A 22,023-nucleotide genomic window follows, 5' to 3' on the forward strand; every position below is an offset into this window, starting at 1 on the left:
GCCGCGAGTACAGTGAAATTGAATATACTTTGACAGTTTGCAAACGTCATTACAGCAAGCGCGGTTTATTTAAAAAAAATCGTTATGCACGTTGATCGAAAAAACGGTCTTAAAGTTTTTTCAACAAAAATTATTTTTCAAAATTACACATCATAAAACGAATATTGAAAATGGATATGTTACAAGACTATCAGCATCAATTAGTTCGTATTTGGGGCAGTAAGAGTAATTTTAAACACGACCAGACAGAACACGTGGTCGTTACACGTGCTGTAACTTTGAATTGAATATAACAATGCAGTTTTCTGTCCGCAGAAAAACTCTTGCCTTTCTTTTCACGACTTACTTACTTACTTACTTATCCGGCGCTACAACCGCTTTGCGGTCTTGGCCTGCCTCAGGAGTGTCCGAAACCGCTCACGGTCTCGCGCCTTCGTCTGCCACTCCGTTATCCCGGCCTTAATGGCGGACGCCTCCACGCCATCTTGCCACCTCAATTTGGACCTACCACGCCTCCTCTGTCCTTGTGGACGGCCTAAAAAGACTTTACGGGCTGGGTCGTCCTTTTCCATGCCATTTTCACACACTACACACACTAAATAAAGAGCAAAGAAAACGCAAGCACGTGTTCAATTATTTTGATTTGTTTATTAATCCTTTTCACAATCTTGTATCTGTGTGGTTTTGTGTATTTCATTGCGGAAGTAAAACTGACTAAATATGAAACACTAATCGATACGGCAATGTGTTGCACGGACAAGTGAAGTTGTACAGGAAATAAATATCGCTTCCTTTACTAATGACTAATGCAATAAAAAAAAAAAAAACCCGAACTCAGCACGTGCACCGGCCGGCTCTGGTTTACATGCGCACATACGAAAAGGAAAACACACAATGCTGCAGCTGAATTGAAATCCGGTCCGTTCCCCGTTCGAACTCTTGGTTTATCTTCTTCATCACGACAAAAATCAGTTGCAACATAAAACTGAATCAGCTTAAAAGCTATACACAAACTAACTACTAAAATACAAAAAAATAATCGAATTACAACGAGCACTTAAAATTTAAACTTAACGGAACCCCGAGTGCTGCTATACTATAGTGCGCTGCTCGTCTCTGTCGTGAAACTTGCGCACGTGCTTTCGCATTCTGCGTGTCCTAAAATTACGATTATTTGTGTTCATGTCTATTCAAGATGGCACCCTTCATAAACTAGCAACATCACACAGCATAAACAATCGGTCTACTGTAACGACCACACGCGCACACACACTCTTCAATCGCTCCTCCTTCCATGTCTATGCTCAGTGTAAAACCGGGACACCAGGCTATCCAGATACCGTCGAAGGACATCATCCGTTCTGGCCCTGCTCCTCCAACTGCCATCTGCACAACGAAACTTGCGCTGCTCTTTGCTTAACAAGGTTTGCGTCTCTTTTACTTGCTTCTCTCTTACGCTTACTGTACTATAATAAGTCCTAAAAGTTTTGACATAATCTACATGTTCTTCAAACAGTTTACCAAGTGCTTCCGCGGCTGGAATTGCTATTTATCTCCTTCTTCTTCTTCATGTTTGTTTTGTTACATTTTTTTATAAGTTTTTTTTCTACCTTTTTCTTTTCATAACCGTAATACGCCTGAGTCGCTCATCTATAGTTTTTTTTCTCCCTTTTGAGCCAGTTAATGTCGTTAATGTTGTTTTGTTTTTTTCGTTTGCTTCAAACTCAGAAAACTATTTGCTGGTTTAATACAATGGTTTTAAATCAAAGGACAGTTGTAACGGGAAAAAAATATAATATTATCCTCCTCTCGCGAAAGGAGCGAGTCAATGCCACCGGATGCTAAATTAATACATGGCGTGTGTGTGTGTGTGTGTGTTTGCTTGCTTCCTGTATATTTAATTGTTGCCTGATATCGAAAAGCTCAGTTGGTGTGTGGTTTTTCATGTTTTTTTTTACAGATTCACGGAAGTTGCTGCCAGTGCGGTCCATAAACTTGGAAACTTGGTTTATCTATGGATTGGTTAAATTTTAGCTTTTAAAACCCAACAGTACAACCCCCCCCCCCCCAACTTCACTCCTTTGCTTACAACACTGCCGTATTCCCTCTATTACACTCATCATTGTGCTTCCCACCTTCACATTCACTGGATGTTCACTCCCCAGTCCCTCTATCATGCTTTCCCATTTCGCATCGTTAACTCTTAGTTTCAGTCTACTAGGCGGAACTTAAAAAAAAGAAAATACACACACATACACGTACATCATGAGATGAGACTACGGGTACGGTGAGTTTTCGGTCTAGCGCCAATCATCATCTCGTCTTAAAAGCCGGCATCTTGAATCAACTGAAGCTGTTGTAAAATCATTGTCATTTGCCACGGGCCACATTCAGTGTATCACTTCTGCCCGCGTTTAGAAGTCAATTTAAAATACTGTAACATTACTACGCCACGCCTGAGGGTGCACCAACGCCGGCAAGGGCCGCGTGAAACAGTGTTGTGTGGTTGCTGATGAGAGAGCAAAGTGGCAAAAACGTAAAACCAACCACAGGGAGCTGTCCAACAATTAAAACCCAAAGCTTCCGCAACTACGCTCGCTCGATCGCTCGTTCGTTCGTTTGTCTTTTGGCTGATTGTAGCTCCTCTTACTTAACGACTAAGGATTTCAATAGCTTTTTTTACATTTCACACCCTGCCGCCCTTATACAGTAGAGTAAATTGACCCGAAAAATGCTTGCAAATACCTACGGTCTTCTTCACCATTGCGTTATCATCAGTTGTTCGCCGACGCAGTGTTTTCTATACCGTCCACCGTGTTGTGTTGTGTGGCTGCGGAAGGATGCACCTGTGTATGGGCACGATCATCGTGTAACTGCTTTGCACCATTTCGTATTGAGCGTCAGCACTATCTCTCGAAACATTGCTTTGTTTTGCTTTTGTTTTTTGTTTTTGCTCTCACTAACTGCTTTAGCGCTTCACGGTTCCATTCCATCGACCACAGCTCATTCGTGATTCGTTCGTTTTATGCGTATTCCAGCTGAATGGTTTCCCTCGCTGTGAAGGACTCCTGCTCTTTCGACAGCCTTCTATATACCTACGGAGCATCACCTTTTGATGGCCATTGCTGTCCCTATTTTCCATGACTTTTTACGGATTGGGCCATTTGAAAAAATGGCAGTATTCTTGTGTCACTGACTAACAGCTAAACTACTTTGCTTACGTGCAAACGATCATTACTTCTTCATTAACTCTCTCCCTCGCTTCTCTCTTATTTTCTGTGTTTCGGTCCACTCCACTTCAACTTGTTCGTCTATATCCGGTTGTAACGTTTTTAATGCTTGTTGTAATGCGTTTTTCAATATGCTTAATATTAATGTTACACGATACACATGCGCCTATCGCTTTTTGAATGTAATGCTTTTGCAACGAGATTTCTTGTGTTTCTGGGTTGGTTTTTTTTGTCTTTCTTTTTTTTATCATCAACTATGATTAGAATTTGATTTGTTTCGAGAATTAATTAATGCATCATTGTATTTAATTACCTGCCTTCTTCTTTGTCCGGTGTGCAAGAGACGCTCGTAGCGTTTATGCCTGTTTCTTGGTGGTGTGTGTGTGGTTGTATATGTGTATGTGTGAATGTGATCGTGTATATGCTGTGTTGGGTGTAACGGTTACCTAATAATCCCTAATCCCGCGCTAACGGTCTCTAGTAGTCTCTCATCTATCGTGGAATTGATACATACTTATGAGAATGCGCTTGATACGCTTAATTTATTTTTATTTTTTAAGATCTATATAATTTTTCCTCATTTTTCTTAACGTGATTTGGTATAAAAATTTCTGTTTGTTTTCTTTACTTCTAACTTTCTAACATTACCCTTGCGTATTTTGCATCATAGTGTAGGCGCATACACACGCACCCACTGCTCAGACTACGTATTATTTGGAACAATATAACATTAAAGGCTAAACTTAGGACAACTAACTAAATGCTTGAAAGGCAACAAATAAGCTAGATAAGAAAACTGACGCAAGTAGGGTAAATATAATGAATTGGTAGTGGAGTGAAGCTAAATGCTAAATGAAACAAATGAATGAAAAAAAGAAGAAAAAACGGAAGATACACGTGTAGATATGAGCAACATATTTATGCTTTGCTTTGACGAAAACTGAAAAAAAACGAAAAATCTTTCTACCAAAAAGTGGAGAAATAGGTGTTTGTGTGTTTGTAATTGCTTAACTTCCAACTTGTAAAGGTCGAGCGGTCGATCGCTTAGAATATTTTACGTGCAATGTTCGTTTCATTTTTGTCCCATCAATACCCATTGATGGGGACTCATGGTTGCACCTGCCTAATCTCTCTTTGCGCCCTAATATGTTTCCATATTGCTGGTATTCGTTAAAACGTTTCATGGTTCGAATTTGCTGTTTTTGTTTCCAATAGTTTACTCCCAAGACTTGAAACTGTCTCACCAAGTGCGGAGCAATTGTCTGCCTTACTCTTGTTGGCAAATTTGTTTGACTCGTTAGAAAAATTGTTTTTACACCACCGGTGTTTGCTCCATTGGAGAAATGTGTCTCGATCGAAATGGTTCTTCACAAAGCTATTCATAACTGGTGTGTTCCTTCCTAACTGTGCAAACCGTTTCCGTTTCTCCCTTTGTTTTGTCTCATTTGTTTGCTTATGTTTGGCGAATTTAATTTGAAGTTTCTATTGTGTTTCATAGAGTAAAGAGATCTTTCCTATTTATATGTTTTGCTTTAATTTCTGGTTGCACTACGTTAGTCTTACAAGACAGTAATTCATAACATTAACAGTAAAATGTATCCGCACTCCGCTTGAGTCTTTTTCCGCTTTTCTCTTTTCCCTTTGTTTGCTTTCTATGTACAGAAGAGTGACGTACCACATTGCCCATGACAACAATAGCTGGTGTAAAAATTGAGAGTTGAATTCTTTCTTTCTTTCTTTTTTTGGTTCGTTAGAATTTTCTTTACGTTACGCTTCTCCCCGCAAATGCCGCCCGGTGCATCATCATAACAGCACAGTTTTTTTTTCCTTTTCGCATTTCATTTTGCTCGGTTTTGGCCACAAACGCCTTTTTGCCCAGACAACAGAGAACATGTCGCAACGTAGGCAACACGTTACTATTATAGGCTTGCTTACTATATATATGTTGTCGCGATGTTTGTTCCTATCGAGGTTGTGTATTAAAATTTGCATTGAATTTCTTTTCGTTTATTTTGCTTTGTGTTTTGCTTATCTCACTATTCTATTGCTGGTAGGACTGCTTTCTCGGTGCCGCAGAGAAAGTGCTAGTGCTGTCCCGAGCTACGTCGCGTTACGTATGAGCATTGATTTTTGTTCGATATATATATCAAATCGGAAATTTTGGTATAATTTATAAGAACGCGAGTGAAAGGGTAAATGGATTCGACAAAACTTCCTAGGCTGGACGTAGAAAAGGTTTTCGGGTGATACCAAACGGGGGCATCTATATCGACACGCCGCAATGAGAAACCTGCTCTCTAGAGGGCGTACCGAACGCGATAGCCCACGTTTAAAGTTGATCGCCAATGATCGATCGAGGGCATATGTTCGTAGTAGTAGTAGAAGTAGTAGTAGTAGTAATAGTAGTAGTAGTGGTGGTGGTAGTCGGATGGAGATGAGCAAGTTGAACTTAAGCAGCATAAGAACAAACTTAAAAGTCAAACCTTTCTCACAATTCTGTTACAGAGTAGAGATCGTTATTGGCTTGCAGACCGCCGCGCTGCAGGGAACGGTAGTAAACGTTCGGGTTTTTATTGTTCGCCTGCGTTCCGTGGCTAGGGTCTTGATGATACTCGTGGCTGGTTCGATGATGGTGGCTACGTTCGGCATGCTCACCGTGCCGGTCCGGATCCTTTTCCCGTTCACGCTCCCGGTTGCGATGCTCTCTGTCCCGATCACCACGTTCACGGTCTCGTTCTCGATGTTCGCGATCACGGTTGCGTTCCCTATCCCGATCACGATCCCGATCACGGTCCCGATCACGGTCCCGATCACGGTCACGATCACGGTCCCGGTCGCGGTCTCGATCACGATCCCGATCACGATCTCGATCACGATCCCGGTCACGATCTCGATCACGATCCCTGTCGCGATCCCGGTCCCGTTCACGGTGGTGATCCCGATCCCGTTCCCGATCCCTTTCCCGCTGTTCGCGTTCCCGCTCGCGCTGCTCCCGTTCGCGCGTTTCGTTGGGACGTGTTTTGCTGAGGATGCTCTTCGGTTGCGGCTGATGTTGACCACCACTGTTGGTGGAACCGAACGAATTCGATTGACCCTGTTGTAGGTAATGTTGTTGTTGTTGCTGTTGTTGCTGTTGTTGTTGATGTTGTTGTTGCTTCTGCTGCTGTTGCTGTGCTTGCTGTGTCTGCTGCTGTTGTGGATAATGGTGATGATGGTGATTTTTCGGAAGCGTCTGATAGTTGGCCACCATCGAACCTCCACCGGTGGGTGCCGGCTGGGCCGAACCGGATGACGAGTGATGATGGTTTTTGGCCTTCTCGATATTGCTCGGTTTGGAGGAGGAGTGCGGTGCCTGGTCGGTGCTACTGCTGCCCCCGGAGTACGACCGGTTGCGACTGCTTGTCCCGTGCCCGGCCTGTTGGCGCTCGTAATTGCCAAACGTGCTACTGCTGTTCGCTACATTCTGGGGCAGCTGTTCGCGCTGCCACGGTTGCTGCGTGAGCTGATGGTACTGCTTGAAGTGGAGCTGGTTCTGCAGCTGCTGCTGGATGGCGTTGAAATTGCTCGAGATGCTCATGCCGCTACCGTAGGACTGTGCCTTGCTTTGCTGCCCTCCCGGCTGGCTGTGGTGGTGATGGTGAAGCGATTGCGCTGGCGGCGGTGGAGGTGGTTGAGGTAACGGTTGCTGTGGCCGGGAAGATGGCAGTGGCGGCGTCATTGCGGACCCGCCCGAACCGGACGCCATTGCTGCGGCCTTCGTTTGGTACTGTGCGTCGTCTTTGTGCCGGTTCTTCGGTGGCAGCATCGGTGGGGTCACCTTGGGTGGAACGGTCGGTTTTCCCGTCGGGGTCGCTAGCGTGGAGAGCCCGCTGCTGCCGGTTTGCTGCTTGTGCGGTCGCTGCAGCGAACGGTACTGGTTCAGCGTGGCGGCGCAAAGCGGCTGTTGGCTGTTTTTGATTGAGCTACTTCCACCACCGCCACCACCACCACCAGCACTGGTCGGAATGTCTGGCAGTGGTTGGTTAATGATCGACACATTCGAGCGGGTCGTCGCTGTGGACGCAATCGATGGCGGTGGACTAGCGAATGCAGAGCCCGCGCCCGTCTCCTGATACAACTGATTCGTGCTGGACAGCGATCTGTGGTGTGTTTGTTGCTGTTGTTGTTGTTGTTGTTGCAGTTGCTGCTGCTGCTGTTGTTGTTGCTGCTGTTGTTGTTGCTGCTGTTGTTGTTGCTGCTGCTGTTGCAGTTGCTGTTGCAGTTGTTGCTGCAGATACTGTTGCTGAGACTGTTGCTGAGCTAGCGCCAGCGACTGCTGGTGGTGTGATGGTTGGGACGAATGGTGATGGAACCCACCGCCACCGCCACCGCCACCACCACTGCCTTCCCTCTGATGGTGATAAGCGGAAGTGTCGATACTGTACACTGTTGGGGCGTATCGCTGGTTATGCTGGCTATCCAGATTGCTTTCCTTCTTCAATATTGACGTGGTTACTGGTGAGGGTGCAATGGACGTTTCAGTGTACCCGCTGCCCGGTTTCTTGTACGGCAGTGTGGCACACGAGTAAGAGGCCGATTGCTGGCTGTACTCTTTCGATACGGTTGAAATTGCGAGCTTCTGCTCGGTGCGGTCTGATCCACCACCGCCGGCCGCGTTTGCCGACCCAGTCCCGGAAGCCGACAGTTGGCGTTCCGGATGGTGCTGCTTGTATTGCTGCGTTTGGCTGTGGCTCAGCATTGGTTGCTGAACGTTTTTGAGATTCGGGCTCGGGCTTGTGCCCGAGCGAGCACCACCCAGACCGGTCGAACCATGATGGCTTCCGCTACCACCTATACCCGCGCTAACGCTCAGCGAACCACCGTACCGCCCACCGTGACGCAGCGTAGCACACTTGTTTACGTTCGCCGTTACGTTGTTGACCGTGTTGCGGATGGCTTTCGGTCCGATGCTGACATATTTCGGGTCGAAGCGATTGAACCCATTGTTGGAGATGTCACGCGGATCTTTGTCGGATAATGTTGCGGTAGATGCTGTCAGTTTCTTATCTAAGGGTAGCGAAACGAAACAAAGGACCGTGTTAACGTACGATGTTGCATCAATAGAGATAACTGTTGCTTAAATCCTTACCTAGCTTATTGCTGCCTGCAGACATATTGCAGGCAGGCGATTCTCAGTAGAAATCGTTCGATTCGAGTGTTTTGCACTGTTTACTTAGGGTAGCATATTTGCCATTGTTCGGACCCATCATGGGAGCGTGTTGCGACGGTAGCCGACCAAGAGTGTGATGCCCAGATGCTCTGCAAAAATGTTTAAAGGTCAATTAATACCATAAAACCAAAAAACGGCAAACGAATATGCTAGACAATTAACAGGAAATTCATCCTTAACTTTTACACAATTGATAAACGACTAGCCTCTAGCAAGTTTTGTATGCTAACGACTAAACTAAAACGGTGTAGGAAAAAAAACCTATAGCTTTGCAGTGCAATAAATACAACGTAAAACTAATGAAAGGCATCATCAACCTAATATAGGGAAAATAAATTAACAAAAGTGTGCTGATGTGCATGATATGACTCCGTGGTTCAATGTACATTGCATGGCTGATAGGTTGTAAATGATGCTATCAAAGCAAATAACTGATAGAATCTCGAACATGTGCCCAAATCCAGTCCAAACGTATCAGCATGTGCCGCTTGCATTATTGAAATAGCATCCAGTTATGAATTAAAATCCGTTTGCCGAGTGTATACAAGATAAGATCGTTTGATGTGGGTGTAAACTTAGGATAAAACAATAAGAAAAATAAGCCATGCCTGTTGTTATCATGCACCACAACGTTATAATCTGGTGGCGGTGACTCATCGCCACTATAGGATGCAAACCCGCGCATTCCGTGTGTGGTGCCGTTACGGCCACTGGTCGGGATGAGCGTGCCGGTGCCGGCCCCCGCTCCAGCAGCACCTCCCGTTGACCCATTGCTGGTGGCAGTTTGGGCGTGCAGCAGCGTCCGGTTGACCGTCATTGTGCCGGACGCAATTATTGGTGCGGCGGGCGAAGCGTTGGCGCCGGCCGGAAAGAGTGGAGTCGTCTCTGCCTTATCCTCATATCCTGGTCGTCTGTTGAAGCGGAAGAAGAAAGCAGTAAACGTTAGTAAATCGCAAGTGCATCGCGGGGCGTACGGGTACGGCCATACTTTTTCGTCAGATAAATCCAGGTGTGCGAATCGACACACACGAGTAAGCTAAGAATGGCCGCCGACACTAAGCTGGCCAGCAGCATTAGCGTCAGCCCGAGTAAGCCACCCTCGCACAGGCTGCGCGTGGCGTCCGCATAGTGTTCGGCCACGGTGCGACGGTCCAGCATGACGGAGAGGGCGGTCAGCTGGCGCTTGCTGTCATCGAGCTCCCCATTGATCTTGTTCACCTTTGAGCTGATCTGGATGCCCGGGTACAGGTCCATGCCGATGCTGGTCACCGTCTCGAGCGACTCTTTGGCGCGGTCCACGTGAACTTTCGACTCGTTCAGCCGTAGCACGTACCGGTTGGTGCCGACGGTGCTGCAGTACGTGTACTGCACGTCTTTCAGCTTTGGCTGCAAAAATACGAAATAAGTGAGGTAAGTTGTGATCTGTATTTGTCGCGTAAGGGATCGATTTTCGTTTACTTGGTACGCTCGCTGGTTTTACATATTATTCATTTGATGCAAATAGGGGGCTAACCATACATAGTACTGCAACCAACAACATTCAACGAACAGGACGAGATGCTCGTTAAAACGGGTCATTGCGAACATAAAGCTGGTGCGGCAAGAATTAAGCAAGGGTCGTCAGGCCATGTACCATGTCTTCGCGCATTATAAATGTTATCATTAACGCGAATCGTAAAGTACCTAAGTAGAACGGTACTTAAATACTCAGTAAAAATGTAATAAAGAATGACCTCGTAAATTATGCATAGAATCGGTACTCCTTTTAGTATTAAAGATTTTTTTTTTATATATAAAACGTAAGACCCAGAACATGATAATGTAATAATGTTACGAGGGACAAACCGATCCAGTATAACCAGTCTTTCATTATAACAACTTAAATGCCTACAAATGAAATGTAACTGTGGGGTTAGTCGGAGCATTTAAAACAATTACAGCGATATATTTAAACTTGTGCATGCACATTGCAGAAAAGTCCATTTCCCATCTTCCCTTGCTGTAACCCATCACATCCTAACAAACTCTCTTAAGATTCAAGCGCGTGATTGTAAAGAATAATGCCACAAGCTCAAAGAACAGCTCCAAACAAAGTTGAAGATCAAAGTTGTGCCAACACTATAGAAAGACAGCTGCTCGCCGGTCCTTATTGCAAAAAATGAGCAAAACGGAGACTAAGTCCTTTAAGCATAAAAAAAACTGGAGCGATTCCACTTCTTCTTTCAGTTGAAAATGGGTGCTCAAACTCCCAGCAAAAAGAATCGCCCGCCCACACACACTCACAATACTACTGTGGAGTTTATTCGCACACGAACTTGAACCTCTTAGTATCCTATCGCCACCGTTCTTCCTTGGGCTCGATCCGTTTCTTCTGACCAGCGCCCAGATGATGTCGTTTTCGCCCGCCCTGCTCCCACCAGAACGCGTTCCGCCGCTGCCGATTTCTGCCGGCGGAGTTTGCATTCAGCACAACTCAATCTCTTCCAACTTTCAACTTTATTATCCAATTAACGTTGAGATATGACATAATGGAGATAATTTTATATCTTGTTTATCTTTCCCCACCATCTTTAGAAGCCATTTTTTTTTGTTACAAATTTTACCGCACCCGGGGCGGAAGAGCGAGTGAAATGTTATCAAAAATTTTCACATTCGCCTACACTAACCGACCCTTTCCCTTCTGTTGGTGCCCAATTTGTTTGCAAGGGACTTGCTAGGAACGATTTAAAGACGGGGTTTCTTAACTGCACTTTCTAATGGTGTGCCAGGCAGATGGTTTTGAGAATTTAAACAGGCAAATAATGTTATATATCGCCAGATGAACACGATTGCTAAAACTAACTTGTCAGATGTATGCTTCGTCGTTTCATAGTTATGCGGCAGACATAAATCCTCTTGTTTGTACGTAATATTCTTCCAACACCGTAATGAACATCTATATTTAAAAGAGTTCAAACATCTTAGCCCCACAGTCCATTAAAACCACCGCTAACGATTGCGCACCGAGACAACATTGCCAACATAAAACAGGGAGTGAATGGATAAGAAGAAGAATGGTATCCTCTTGCGATGTAGTATTTTCTTTACAAAATCATAAAATAAAACCAAGCAATTGAATGACGGCCATGGTTGTATGGTCTCCTAGATAAGGTGGCGGATAGTGAAGGTTCTAGCAGAGGGGCGCTAGGAACACCACTGGATAATTACTCTACACACCCGCTTTTCTTCCATTCGACCAGGCACAGCACATTCTCTAACACAGTGCACCATGTAGCAATGGCGAGAGCCTTGAAATCCTCCTCGCAACCACCAGGATACGAGACGATGAGGTTTTTATAGAAGCACACACACATCCGTGCGTGTGCACCCAGAGCACAACTGCAGTACAAAGAGAGAAAAAATAACCATTAGACAAGGGAAGAAGCCGAGTTGAATGAACGGCAAAGAGCTTCTCTTCATCATGCTTGGTTGCTTGATGTGTGGTTCTATGTTTTACATCCGCACTGTTTCTAGTGCGATGCCACGGAATTTTCTCGATGACGCGCACATTTGTACCAAAGCACAAGAGCTTCAGGTTTTCCACGAAAGGACTTTTAAAGAGTTTTAAAATTATAAAATGCTCAGTCGAATAACATTTCATTCCATCATACGTGTTCCCATTTCAGTCACTCTATCCGCTCATCTCGTTGTTCTTCAAAGTGGATGCCAAGATGCTTAAGGAGTGGCCAGAACCAAGCGAACATTGGTTATATATTTAGAGTACCAAAAACAAAAGCGGACAACGTAAAAAACCACGATACTTTTGCAGTGAGTGCAAACGCGGTCCCTGCATGTACATCTCATGGGAATCACATGTAGTTCCGTGTCCCTATCTTGCTTTTCCGACTTTTATGCGAACTTTATACGTTCCCTAGTACACCGAAGCGAGAGGGAAGAAGGAATACTGTGCTGGTAATGTTTTATCGATTCCATAGCTTACATGGCTGCATATAAAGTCGTTCGGTTTCATGCAGAAGTCGCCAAGCGCGACAGCACTAGCCAAGTAGATGCCGGACAGCAGCCAGCACACGGTGACGGCCAGTAGTCCGCAGACGCTGAAGAAGATCAGGGCGCAGCGGGAGCTCCGCGTCGCTCCAATCATCAGGATGATGCACAGCAGTAACAGGAAAGTCAGAAAGCCGAGCGTGATGGGCCACCGTAGCTCCTCGTAAAACTCGTAGGTCTGTGGAAAAATAATGATAAAATTCAATGTATATAGTGAGCGATGCTGTATACTAAATGTGCTACGATTATAGTTCTCATGTGGTTATATGTATATAGCGCATGAATGCTTGAGGTTAAGTCGCATAGTTAAATAGTATTCTAAAGAAACAATTGACAAATTCTTGAAAAATGAAAACAATGAAAATATGGAAATAAAAGTTTGAAAAATGAAAGAGATCGCCGAAGGAATAGTAACAGAAAGAGAGAGAGAGAGAGAGAGAGAGAGAGAGAGAGAGAGAGAGAGAGAGAGAGAAAATAATCAATAAACTGCTCCTTGCGGCAGTTTAGCAAAGTTTCATCAAAATTCTGAACACCACCCCAAAGAACGAAGCACACGGTGGTGGCCCGGTAGTGAGGGGTGAACGGCGGATGCCCCAACAAGGGTCCCAACTGTCCGGGAACGGAAGCTGAAGCAAACACACTCAGGAAAACTATTTTAATTATTAATTAGGAAAGTTTCTCCGCTTCACCTGTAAAGCAGTTGGGAAGTTCTGGGCGAGGGGAAACAACTTTTCATGCATTCACGCTGGAGTCGTTCTCAACTTCCGCAGTCCGGCAGTTCTTTTTGTGTTTTCATTAAATTATCACCACTCAACAACAATGGGGTAGAGTGTGGATAGCGAAACAACATCGACTACGGATTCAAACGGTAGCAACCCGTAGGCAATAGTAAATAGTTTGAGATAGATTGCCGAAAAGCCTTTTAACATTGGAATCACTGCACAAAGTGTGAAAAGTGTTAGCACATTATGGAGCAATAGAAAACATAAACTAAAAAAACGTCCAACAGAACATCCACAGCATCTCGCGTTCATTTCTGTTCTATATTTGCGAGCAAACCCCGGAAGTGGAAAATCGAACGCCAAAGGTGCTGAGAGAGTGTGATAGGCAAAATAGGCGACATAATGTATTTGCTAACCACCAGCTTCCGTCGTCCAGTGGTGTGCCCTTTTTTCGATTACGCTACGTTATGGTCAATTGACAAAATGGTGATTTTTAGAAAATTTAATAATATTTCCCTTCTACCGTGCGTGAGCGGTGTGCCACACAATTTGAAAATAAAAAATGCCTTCAAACTTTAATCTTCAACCGAAAGACTCAACTGCACAACTACTGAGAGCTGCAGAATAAACCAAATGCACAGATAAACCTAAATGAAAACCCACCCGTTTCATCAAAACTGTTTTATGCAATCGTAAACGCCATTTTGCCAGGATGAAAAACTTCAGCATAGAATGGAATCACTTTTTAGCTGCCTTTTGGCGGCGAAGGCCTGGCAACACCGGAACACTGGCGGCGTTGAAGCGTGAATTTTTCATCTTCTGGGAGAGCTTTTGTTTCTGCACCCCGTGTATAACATCGGTGGAAGTTATGAGGCCACACAGGTCGAGAACGAGAAGGACAAACTGGGAGCTGTAACGCGCACACAGTAGAGCCAAAATGTAGAAATGAAAATTTTGAGAAATATTAAAATGTTTACAACTACTATACTATGAACCCATACATCAATACTGCTCGGTACAATTGCAATGACATTAAAATGGTCTACATGGACAAAAAAAATACAAAAGCACGATACGCGTTCTGTGCAAATGGTACAACATTTTAATAACTCTGAAGATTACCACCGCTGACGACACTTCGCTATCCAGGACGATCTACGGCACTACATTTTTCATTTTAGCAACACCTTCACCGCTATTACCGCTGCCGCTGTCCTATCAGAAACTAGGTCAACCGGATGAACAAACCGAAAACGTAAGTATGATGCACCCCAAATCGACAGAGTGATGATATCGGGAATGATGCATTGGCACCGACGCTCTACCATTGCATTTGCTAAGCACTTCTCGGCTTAAGTGCGGCTACATTCGAGTGGTGTAATATTGCATGCGGTTCGGGAAATATTGTGGCCTGAAAAGGCTTCAGTAATATTGCACTCCAAGAAAAGTTGCTCCTAGGGGTTTTGCCGCTCTTTGCATTTCACTCCTGCACATAGTGGGCATATTGATGGAGAGAAAAATAGCTGGCAAATAATTGGACGAGTTTAACACAGTTTTAAATTTGAAATATTACCAAGAGTTATTCTAAATAAATCAAGTTTTACAGTATGAAGCCGGCTGTTCTAAATTAGGCATTCAAAAGTGTATTGATATACTTACATCCAGCAAGCTTTTCAGCGTAATGTCCGTATACGCAGGGCGCGTAAGATAGACGATCGTTTCCAGTGCGTTGATTGCGAAGGTTGTGTTGTCCTTGGCCATCTTAACCGTGTCGTGCAGCATGTAGAGGGCAGTCACATTCGGCCGATGGGGCGGCTGCTCAAAGATTTGCTCCAGTTCCGACAGGACCACCTTCGACTTAAGGTTATGCTTTACCATTTCCGTCTGTGAAAGTAAACGTGTGGGGAAAAGTGTTAATTTCATTAATATAGCCACCGCGCGGGAAGAATCCAGTTGATCAACTGTTGACCGACAGGCAAGGGAAAGGGCTTCGTTTAACGACATGCTGGTACCATCCAATGACACAATGGTCAACACGCCCTTTGCCGCTTAACTTGCTGCGGGCGACGGAAAGACAGAGGAGTACTGCGTCGACGGTGATCGGTTTTAAGTGGATACGTTTAAGTGGTGATCAAATAATTCCCGGATGCTGATGTGCTCTTACTTGTGTAGATCACCAAGAATTGAAGAAGAAAAAACATCTGAATAGAGATGATAAGTTTGTTTGACATGTATGACCACAACGTGGAACCGGTTAAGGGATAGTCAAAAGGGTTGCCGTTAACGCGTCTTTCTGTCACCAACAAGTCGATAGAGGATCATGTAAAGTTCAACATTTCAACTCGAACGAACATTAGATGATCATGTCAATTAATTCAGATCAGTGGAATTAAGATGTATCACAAAACCACTTTTATGAGTAACATATTAGTAATAAATAATTTGAAAGAATTGTTGCTATTATAAGATTTCGGACTTATTGCCTTATGCTAATGGGCAACAATGCATTGCCTAAAGGTACTTTAAATAGTGTGTCCACGATGCTTGATCGCATCGCGGTCACATTGCGATGTGGTAACTGCTGTCTATACTCGGATAAATAGATACATTAGTCTAAGTTTCCAAAGAGAAAAATTAGCCGGGGGACTGCAACGACGCGAAAAGGCGGGACGAAACGGGGTACGCAAAGTATGCCGTAACCGCATTTGCAACCGCACCATGATTAATGTTAAACGTAAAGGAACAGATCTCTCGCTCGCTCCGTCTCTGTCTCTCTAGAGATAAATATCGCACAATTTAGCCACAATCCCCCTGTGCATGGCAAAAATCGACAGAAATGAATGGTAGTATATCAAGCAGCCAAATCATGTTTCTTGGAGCTTGCAAAAGTACAAGACACCGCGCGAAACCCGTTTATATGTCCGCGGAATCTTTTCAAATAAACTAAATCCTATCTCTACCACATGAAGACATATTTCAACTACGCTGATGGTGTCTCTCGAACCAAGCATGCATTTCGAGTCGAATGCAAGGCATCGAACTAACAAATAACAACAACAAGAAACCCTTCCTCTCAGACATTCCGCACTTACCTGATTCCGCACGTTCAGTATCAGCTGCTCGATCTTGCGGCCCGAGCCGAAGATCTGCAGCACCCCATTGTGCAGATCGTCGTTGCCGTACAGGCCGAGACCGATCGCCGCACAGCAGATGATGGCGAAAAAGATCAGCGTGCACTTTTGGCAGCCGTGCGACTTCGGTTTGCGCGGCTTCCGATCGCAGCAGCGCGTCAGCAGATACAGCAGCAGAAACACGAGCGAAATGATCAGCAGCGCGGCCGGTATGGACGCCAGTATGCCAAGGCTCTGTAAAAGGAGGAGAAGAAGAAGAAGAAACAGTGGTGAAATTATGATCCATTTGAGCGGGTGATTTGATTTGTTGGGCTACGGCCATTGTGCGGCGCGTGAAAGCCCTTCACAACCAGCCCCACATCAGATATTTATTTGCAAGTGTCAGTTTTCTTTAACGCTTTTCAATGAAACAGGTCCATCGAGCGTGTAAGTGATTCAACCCCACGGGCGAAATCAAACCACGTTCGCCCTTCCCGCAGTCCCCAGCATGGTTGAGCATGCTAACGAGCAATAAACTATGCAAAATTACATTTCCCCTCCGTAGTCTGCTGTACCGTACCGACCTTCCCCTTTTTCTGCAACAACACAACAGGCAAGACGGACCATGCTCGACGGGGGAAGTTTTACAGGAGGCCCCCGGGTACTGGGAAGAACGTTCCGCTCCAGCGTGGCTCGTCGAGTAGCACCGACGGCAGCTGCCGCAAGGCGAAACACATCGTACTGTTCCGGGTACTGTTCCCACTCCGGCTCGCTCCTCTACTGCTTGGTACGTGGCAAAAAAGCAATCGAAAGCGGTGTCTGTAATTCGTCTGTGAAGAAGGGGAGAGTGTACAGCACACGCCACCGATACGGGGTGGGCTCATAAGACCGGAGCAGTTCCTTCAAGTGCAGCAAAGCAAAGCCCGGGCAAAAGACGCTTAAGTGAACCCTCAGACACAGTTTCATCCAATTGCAACTGCACCACCACCCGCTCACAACCGAAGAACCGACGTGGGACACACCTTGTGCATGAATATGACGAGGACAAATCAGGACAAATTATTCATATGCCTCCTGTGCGCTGCGGGGCAAATGGCATGGAGGGTTCCACGGTGCTACCCTATAGAATGGGTCTCGCAGCCGATTCTCCTCCTCCTGCGCAATGGTGGTTTATTTTCGTGTCATTTTCGCGGCATACGCTATTTGCTCTGCGGGCCCAGCTGGTAATGGTTCTCCTCCTTCTTCTGTGCGCGCGGGTTCCTTCCGATGCCATTACACACCGGAAGTTGTATGAATGGGACCGCGAGTCCAATTGGCGGATTTTGTGTTGTTACCGTACACGTACATACATGTGCGTGTGTGTGAGTGTGCATATTAAAGCCCCGATTCATCGCGCACCGGATGTCTATTACTGCAAGAACGCTCGACTTGAGCATACAGCGAGCAGGCGCTCCGGCTACCTAATCTTTCCTGCTGAATTATTGAAGCCATTAAAATAAGAAGAAAACCCGCTGTGCATACTTTCTACACTCCGGTGTGTGTCTTGCGAGACATTTTGTTTTGGATCAAACAGAAGCGCAGCGCGCTATTGCCCGACCGAACGGCCAGAATGGTTGTTTTTAATGGCAGTAAAACATAAAAATACTTCGCCCGGAAGCCCAAGTTTGTCGATTCCTGATGATGAGCAGAAACCATAAAACTTTCATCATTTGCCGGTGGTGGCAAGGTAGAGGAATGGTTTGCCCGAATTTCCCGTGTTAATGCCTGTGAGCGCTTTCGCATGCGTCTAAGTAGAGCTTCCAAGAAGCCCAAAACTTCTATTTTAGGAGCAGTAGTTTTGCTGGGGGGAAGCAATGTGTAGCCGCGCACCATTCCCTGCACCGTATCGGTGGTGACCCGAATATGCCCCCGTAAATGAAAACACCTACCGTCCCCGCCCCGAAGCGCTACCTGCACAACCTTTGAAAGGCAAGACATACCGGAACTCACGAAACGACACCGGAGCACGATGGCGAAGGGCGAAACTTAATCCTTAGTTTCCTTAATTGAACTTTCCAACTACCGCTTGCAGGGCAACGGTTTGCGGAATTGGCCCAAAGACACCCGGTTCTGTTTCTTTTCCTCTCTCCCTCACCCTATTGCACCTTGCTGGATTTGGTCAAACATTTTACCGTTAGATGGGAAGGAGCAGGTTGGTGGTTTAATTATGCTTTAAACTAATGCTCCTGCACGCGATGAATGTTATGCCTTAATTTATGCACACATTTTTCTCATACTTTGCTGGACGGACGTTTTTCCCCCTACTGCTTGAATGGTGGCGACAAACGGTCGCAAATCGAGCGCTCGCATTGCTTTACAAAGCGCGACCACGCAAGAATGTCACAGCTGAGAGCTGGAAATGGGCCACAAATGGCTGTTATAAGCCACTTGCAACACGTGAAATTTAGACCCTGTTCCGGATGACAATGTTTGGAACATACAAATTGTGCTTCACTTCCAGTGCACAAGCAAAATAAGAATCAAGTTGAAAGCTTGCAAATTTCTCCCAGATTCACACACAATGTCTAATGCAGTCGCGGTAGGTAAGAAATGAACCCAAAATGCTACACACACACACACTGCTGAATAACCTGTTGGCCCCTCAGCGAGAGGTTTTTGCGAAGGATGGCCCACGGACACACGACGCTCACGTATGGGGCTTCCATTTAGTTTTCGATGACCTAATCAGCTAAAGCTTAGCCCACCGCTGAAAGTCCGACGATAGGTCGGTTTAGGCCACAACAAACTTCAAGGGATGGGAGAGCGCCTGCTGTGGCAGGGAAGAGCTGAAATTCTTCAGCTCATTTCAATCCATGGCGCACGGCCAAATACCTTTATGCAAGCCGGGCAAGCGGGAACGAAGGAAGCCATTTTCATTGATGGCAGAGTGCGATCAGAACACGACCCAGCCAAACTGCCCATCATAAGGGATAATAAAAAAGCTAATTGCATCGCATTCCGGAAACGTTCCGTGTCCCATTGAGATATGGACGGAAATCACGTCTAGCACACCAAAGAGAGAAAGGAAAGGTGCTGTGGTGGGTGCCAGTCGGTGAAGAAAATTAATTATTAAACCCAAGAATAATAATGAATCGTTCGTTAGGGTTGAATGTAATTATAGCATAATGCTGCCTCCATCGATTCGTTAGACGACGGCGAGCCTATTCCTACTGTTTCTGTTTCTGGTATGGTTCTTCCCATCCATCTGGTCCCTTCCGTCGCCCCACACAAATGGTACAAATTCATTGAACAAGAACGACTAGATTTAATATGTAGAATCGAGAGCCATACACACACACACACACACACACACACACACACACACACACACACACACACACACACACACACACACACAATGGCAAGATGTCATACAGCGGGTTTGTGATAGCGCACATAATTAATTCCAGCATCCTTGCAGACAATATTACTTCCACACAGAATGGATACATACAAAAAAACGCCTGGAAGGCATTGGTGGACATGTGGATATATGTTCCAGGGTGCGCTATACACAGTAGGATCGATTCTTCCCATGTCGGAAATCTGATATTCAGACAAATAAGAGACACTGGAGTAGAGCAAGCGACAGGCGAGTCGCGGCTTGCAGCACTCAAAGGTTTGGGGGGAGGGGGGCTAAATGCAATGCAGGAAGTTACGGGGAAACAAGGCGCAGGCACTGCTATGATGCGGCATACAGCTTTGAACGAATCATAAACGAGCCCAAGTCCACAAATGCATTGAATATGATGGGAAAACAGGGTATTGGAAAGTAGGAAAGCGAATTAAATACGCTTCCTGTCGATTGCAGCCGGAGAACAATGGTAAAGAGAGAGGGCATGAAAAAAAAATGCTTCCAGTTGGCAAGTTTAGTGATGTCCTGTTATCACAATCCGCTTCCGCCGTTACATTCCTTCAGCACGTTGTGTCAGGACATTGTACACCATTCGCATACGGGGGTTATGTATTCCACTGCCGTTGTTAACATTGACAATAGTTAGGAGAGGATTGCAAAAAAAAGGGAATTGCAAAAGAAGCCGAGTTGAGTTGAGTGTTGTGGAGATGCGGCACTCCACCGGAGCTCTTCCAGACACCAAAACACGGGTCAGACATAGAGTTGTAGTTTATTTATAGCAGAGTGTCTATTTTTTCTGGCCCCCTCGGGTCGGAAGTTCCCGTTGCATCACGCCCATCCGGATGGCAGTAGGTGAGGGTAAAGGGCAGTAGTGCCACATTTGAATGGGTTTGTTGCACTCGACTGGAATCCCTGGTAGGGATGCTTGGACGATTGCAATAGAGACGCGGCAGTACTTGCATGCACCGTACCATGAATGGGGAAAAAGGGAATTTCTCCCGTTAATTGGCTTTTCCCTCTTTGCGTGGAAAGAAGCCGAGTGATCAAAAGTTAGCATAGCAAAGCTTTACTACACTGAAAAAGCTTTTTTTTAATATTTGTTTTTCGCGTTATTGTAATGATAAAAAGTGTTGATATAGGACCTTATGAAGATTGTACAGGAAACATGGTCGGAATGATTAAGATATAGTAAATTTAAATGATTTGGAATGCGACACATGATACATGTACTTCTACAATGTATTTGCACTTTCCCTTTCCCACCTCCTCGACCACTACGCAGATGCGTCGTCAGATCTCGCAGATGCGCCATCAGATGCGTCCAATGAATCATCCCCTTATGCCAATTCCTTTGTCTTGTGAGCAAAAAGACGGTGATTCAGCCCCCCCAGGGAATGCTTTTTATGTACATGATTCAAACTTCACCTTGAAACCAGAAACGACAGGAGTACAGCGTCAGTCACACCGCGTCAGATGGAAGACGGTTTTACTCTCTCAACATACATCCTCTTTTTAAGGGTATGCAAATTGACTTCAATTGAAGGTTTGACAAATTTCAAACTCCCACGCGGTTCTTGAATTATGTTTTCTTTTTCTTTTCCCTCTGCAATCCTGGTCTTGTTGCGGGAAATATTTTTATCAGCTAGCCGTGACAAAATCGTCCAATCAATGTCAAGGCAACCAATTCAAACGGAGCAGGCACACATCGAACGAAGATAAGCGTAGCGCAGTGTGTCGTAAGGAGCACGAAAGGAAGGTGGGAAAATGGTTTCAAATTAGAATTTTCCGGTTTTTATTTTTGTTGCCCACTACTACAGAACAACAGTTGTGTTATTTTTGCACCGTCGTTTACACATCTCGCTATGTTGTGCCCAAACACGTCATCGGTTTTGAGTACGGTCATATTTTTCTTGTGGTGGGCGTTAAGTCTCGTAGAAATACAACCAATAACACATAATATAAATAAAGAAAGGGGAAACAAATTGCGTTTCCAAATGACGATAGCCCTTTTTATAATTGATTGTAGTTCTCGTAATCAACGAAAAAGCGACTGAGCATTTTGTTGTTCTATGGCTCGTATGAAACGCAATGACTTTGTTCAGTTCTAGCCTATGCAAAAGGTTACAAAATAAATGCAATGCACGCCTACTCTCGTGATAGCTTTCCACGTCTGTGATTGAACACAATGTTCTCCCTTGCTATGAAATCATAACCCATCACCATGCTGCCATACCCCTCGATGTGTGTTGACAGGTCGTTCAAGCTGTGCACAAAATCATTAGCCGTACCAAATATTGCCTCCCTCAATTGCAAA

At 45.2% G+C, this 22,023-nt stretch overlaps 1 protein-coding gene across 1 annotated transcript in view; it reads right to left on the reverse strand.

Annotated features, from left to right (window-relative positions):
- Positions 1-628: 628 nt before the first annotated feature.
- LOC120897787 (filaggrin-like) overlaps positions 629-22,023 on the reverse strand; it is a 45,590-nt gene continuing 24,195 nt past the window's right edge. Inside the window, exons 3-9 of the mRNA XM_040302879.1 lie at positions 16,298-16,570; positions 14,865-15,089; positions 12,419-12,661; positions 9,428-9,825; positions 9,048-9,350; positions 8,410-8,528; positions 629-8,276 (exon numbers count right to left, since the gene is read on the reverse strand). Coding sequence (XP_040158813.1) covers positions 5,719-8,276; positions 8,410-8,528; positions 9,048-9,350; positions 9,428-9,825; positions 12,419-12,661; positions 14,865-15,089; positions 16,298-16,570 — 4,119 coding nt within the window. The 3' untranslated portion in view covers positions 629-5,718. The remainder of the gene's footprint in view (positions 8,277-8,409; positions 8,529-9,047; positions 9,351-9,427; positions 9,826-12,418; positions 12,662-14,864; positions 15,090-16,297; positions 16,571-22,023) is intronic.

This window comes from Anopheles arabiensis, chromosome 2, assembly GCF_016920715.1.
Source record: "Anopheles arabiensis isolate DONGOLA chromosome 2, AaraD3, whole genome shotgun sequence".
NCBI classification, from domain to species: Eukaryota; Metazoa; Arthropoda; class Insecta; order Diptera; family Culicidae; genus Anopheles; species Anopheles arabiensis.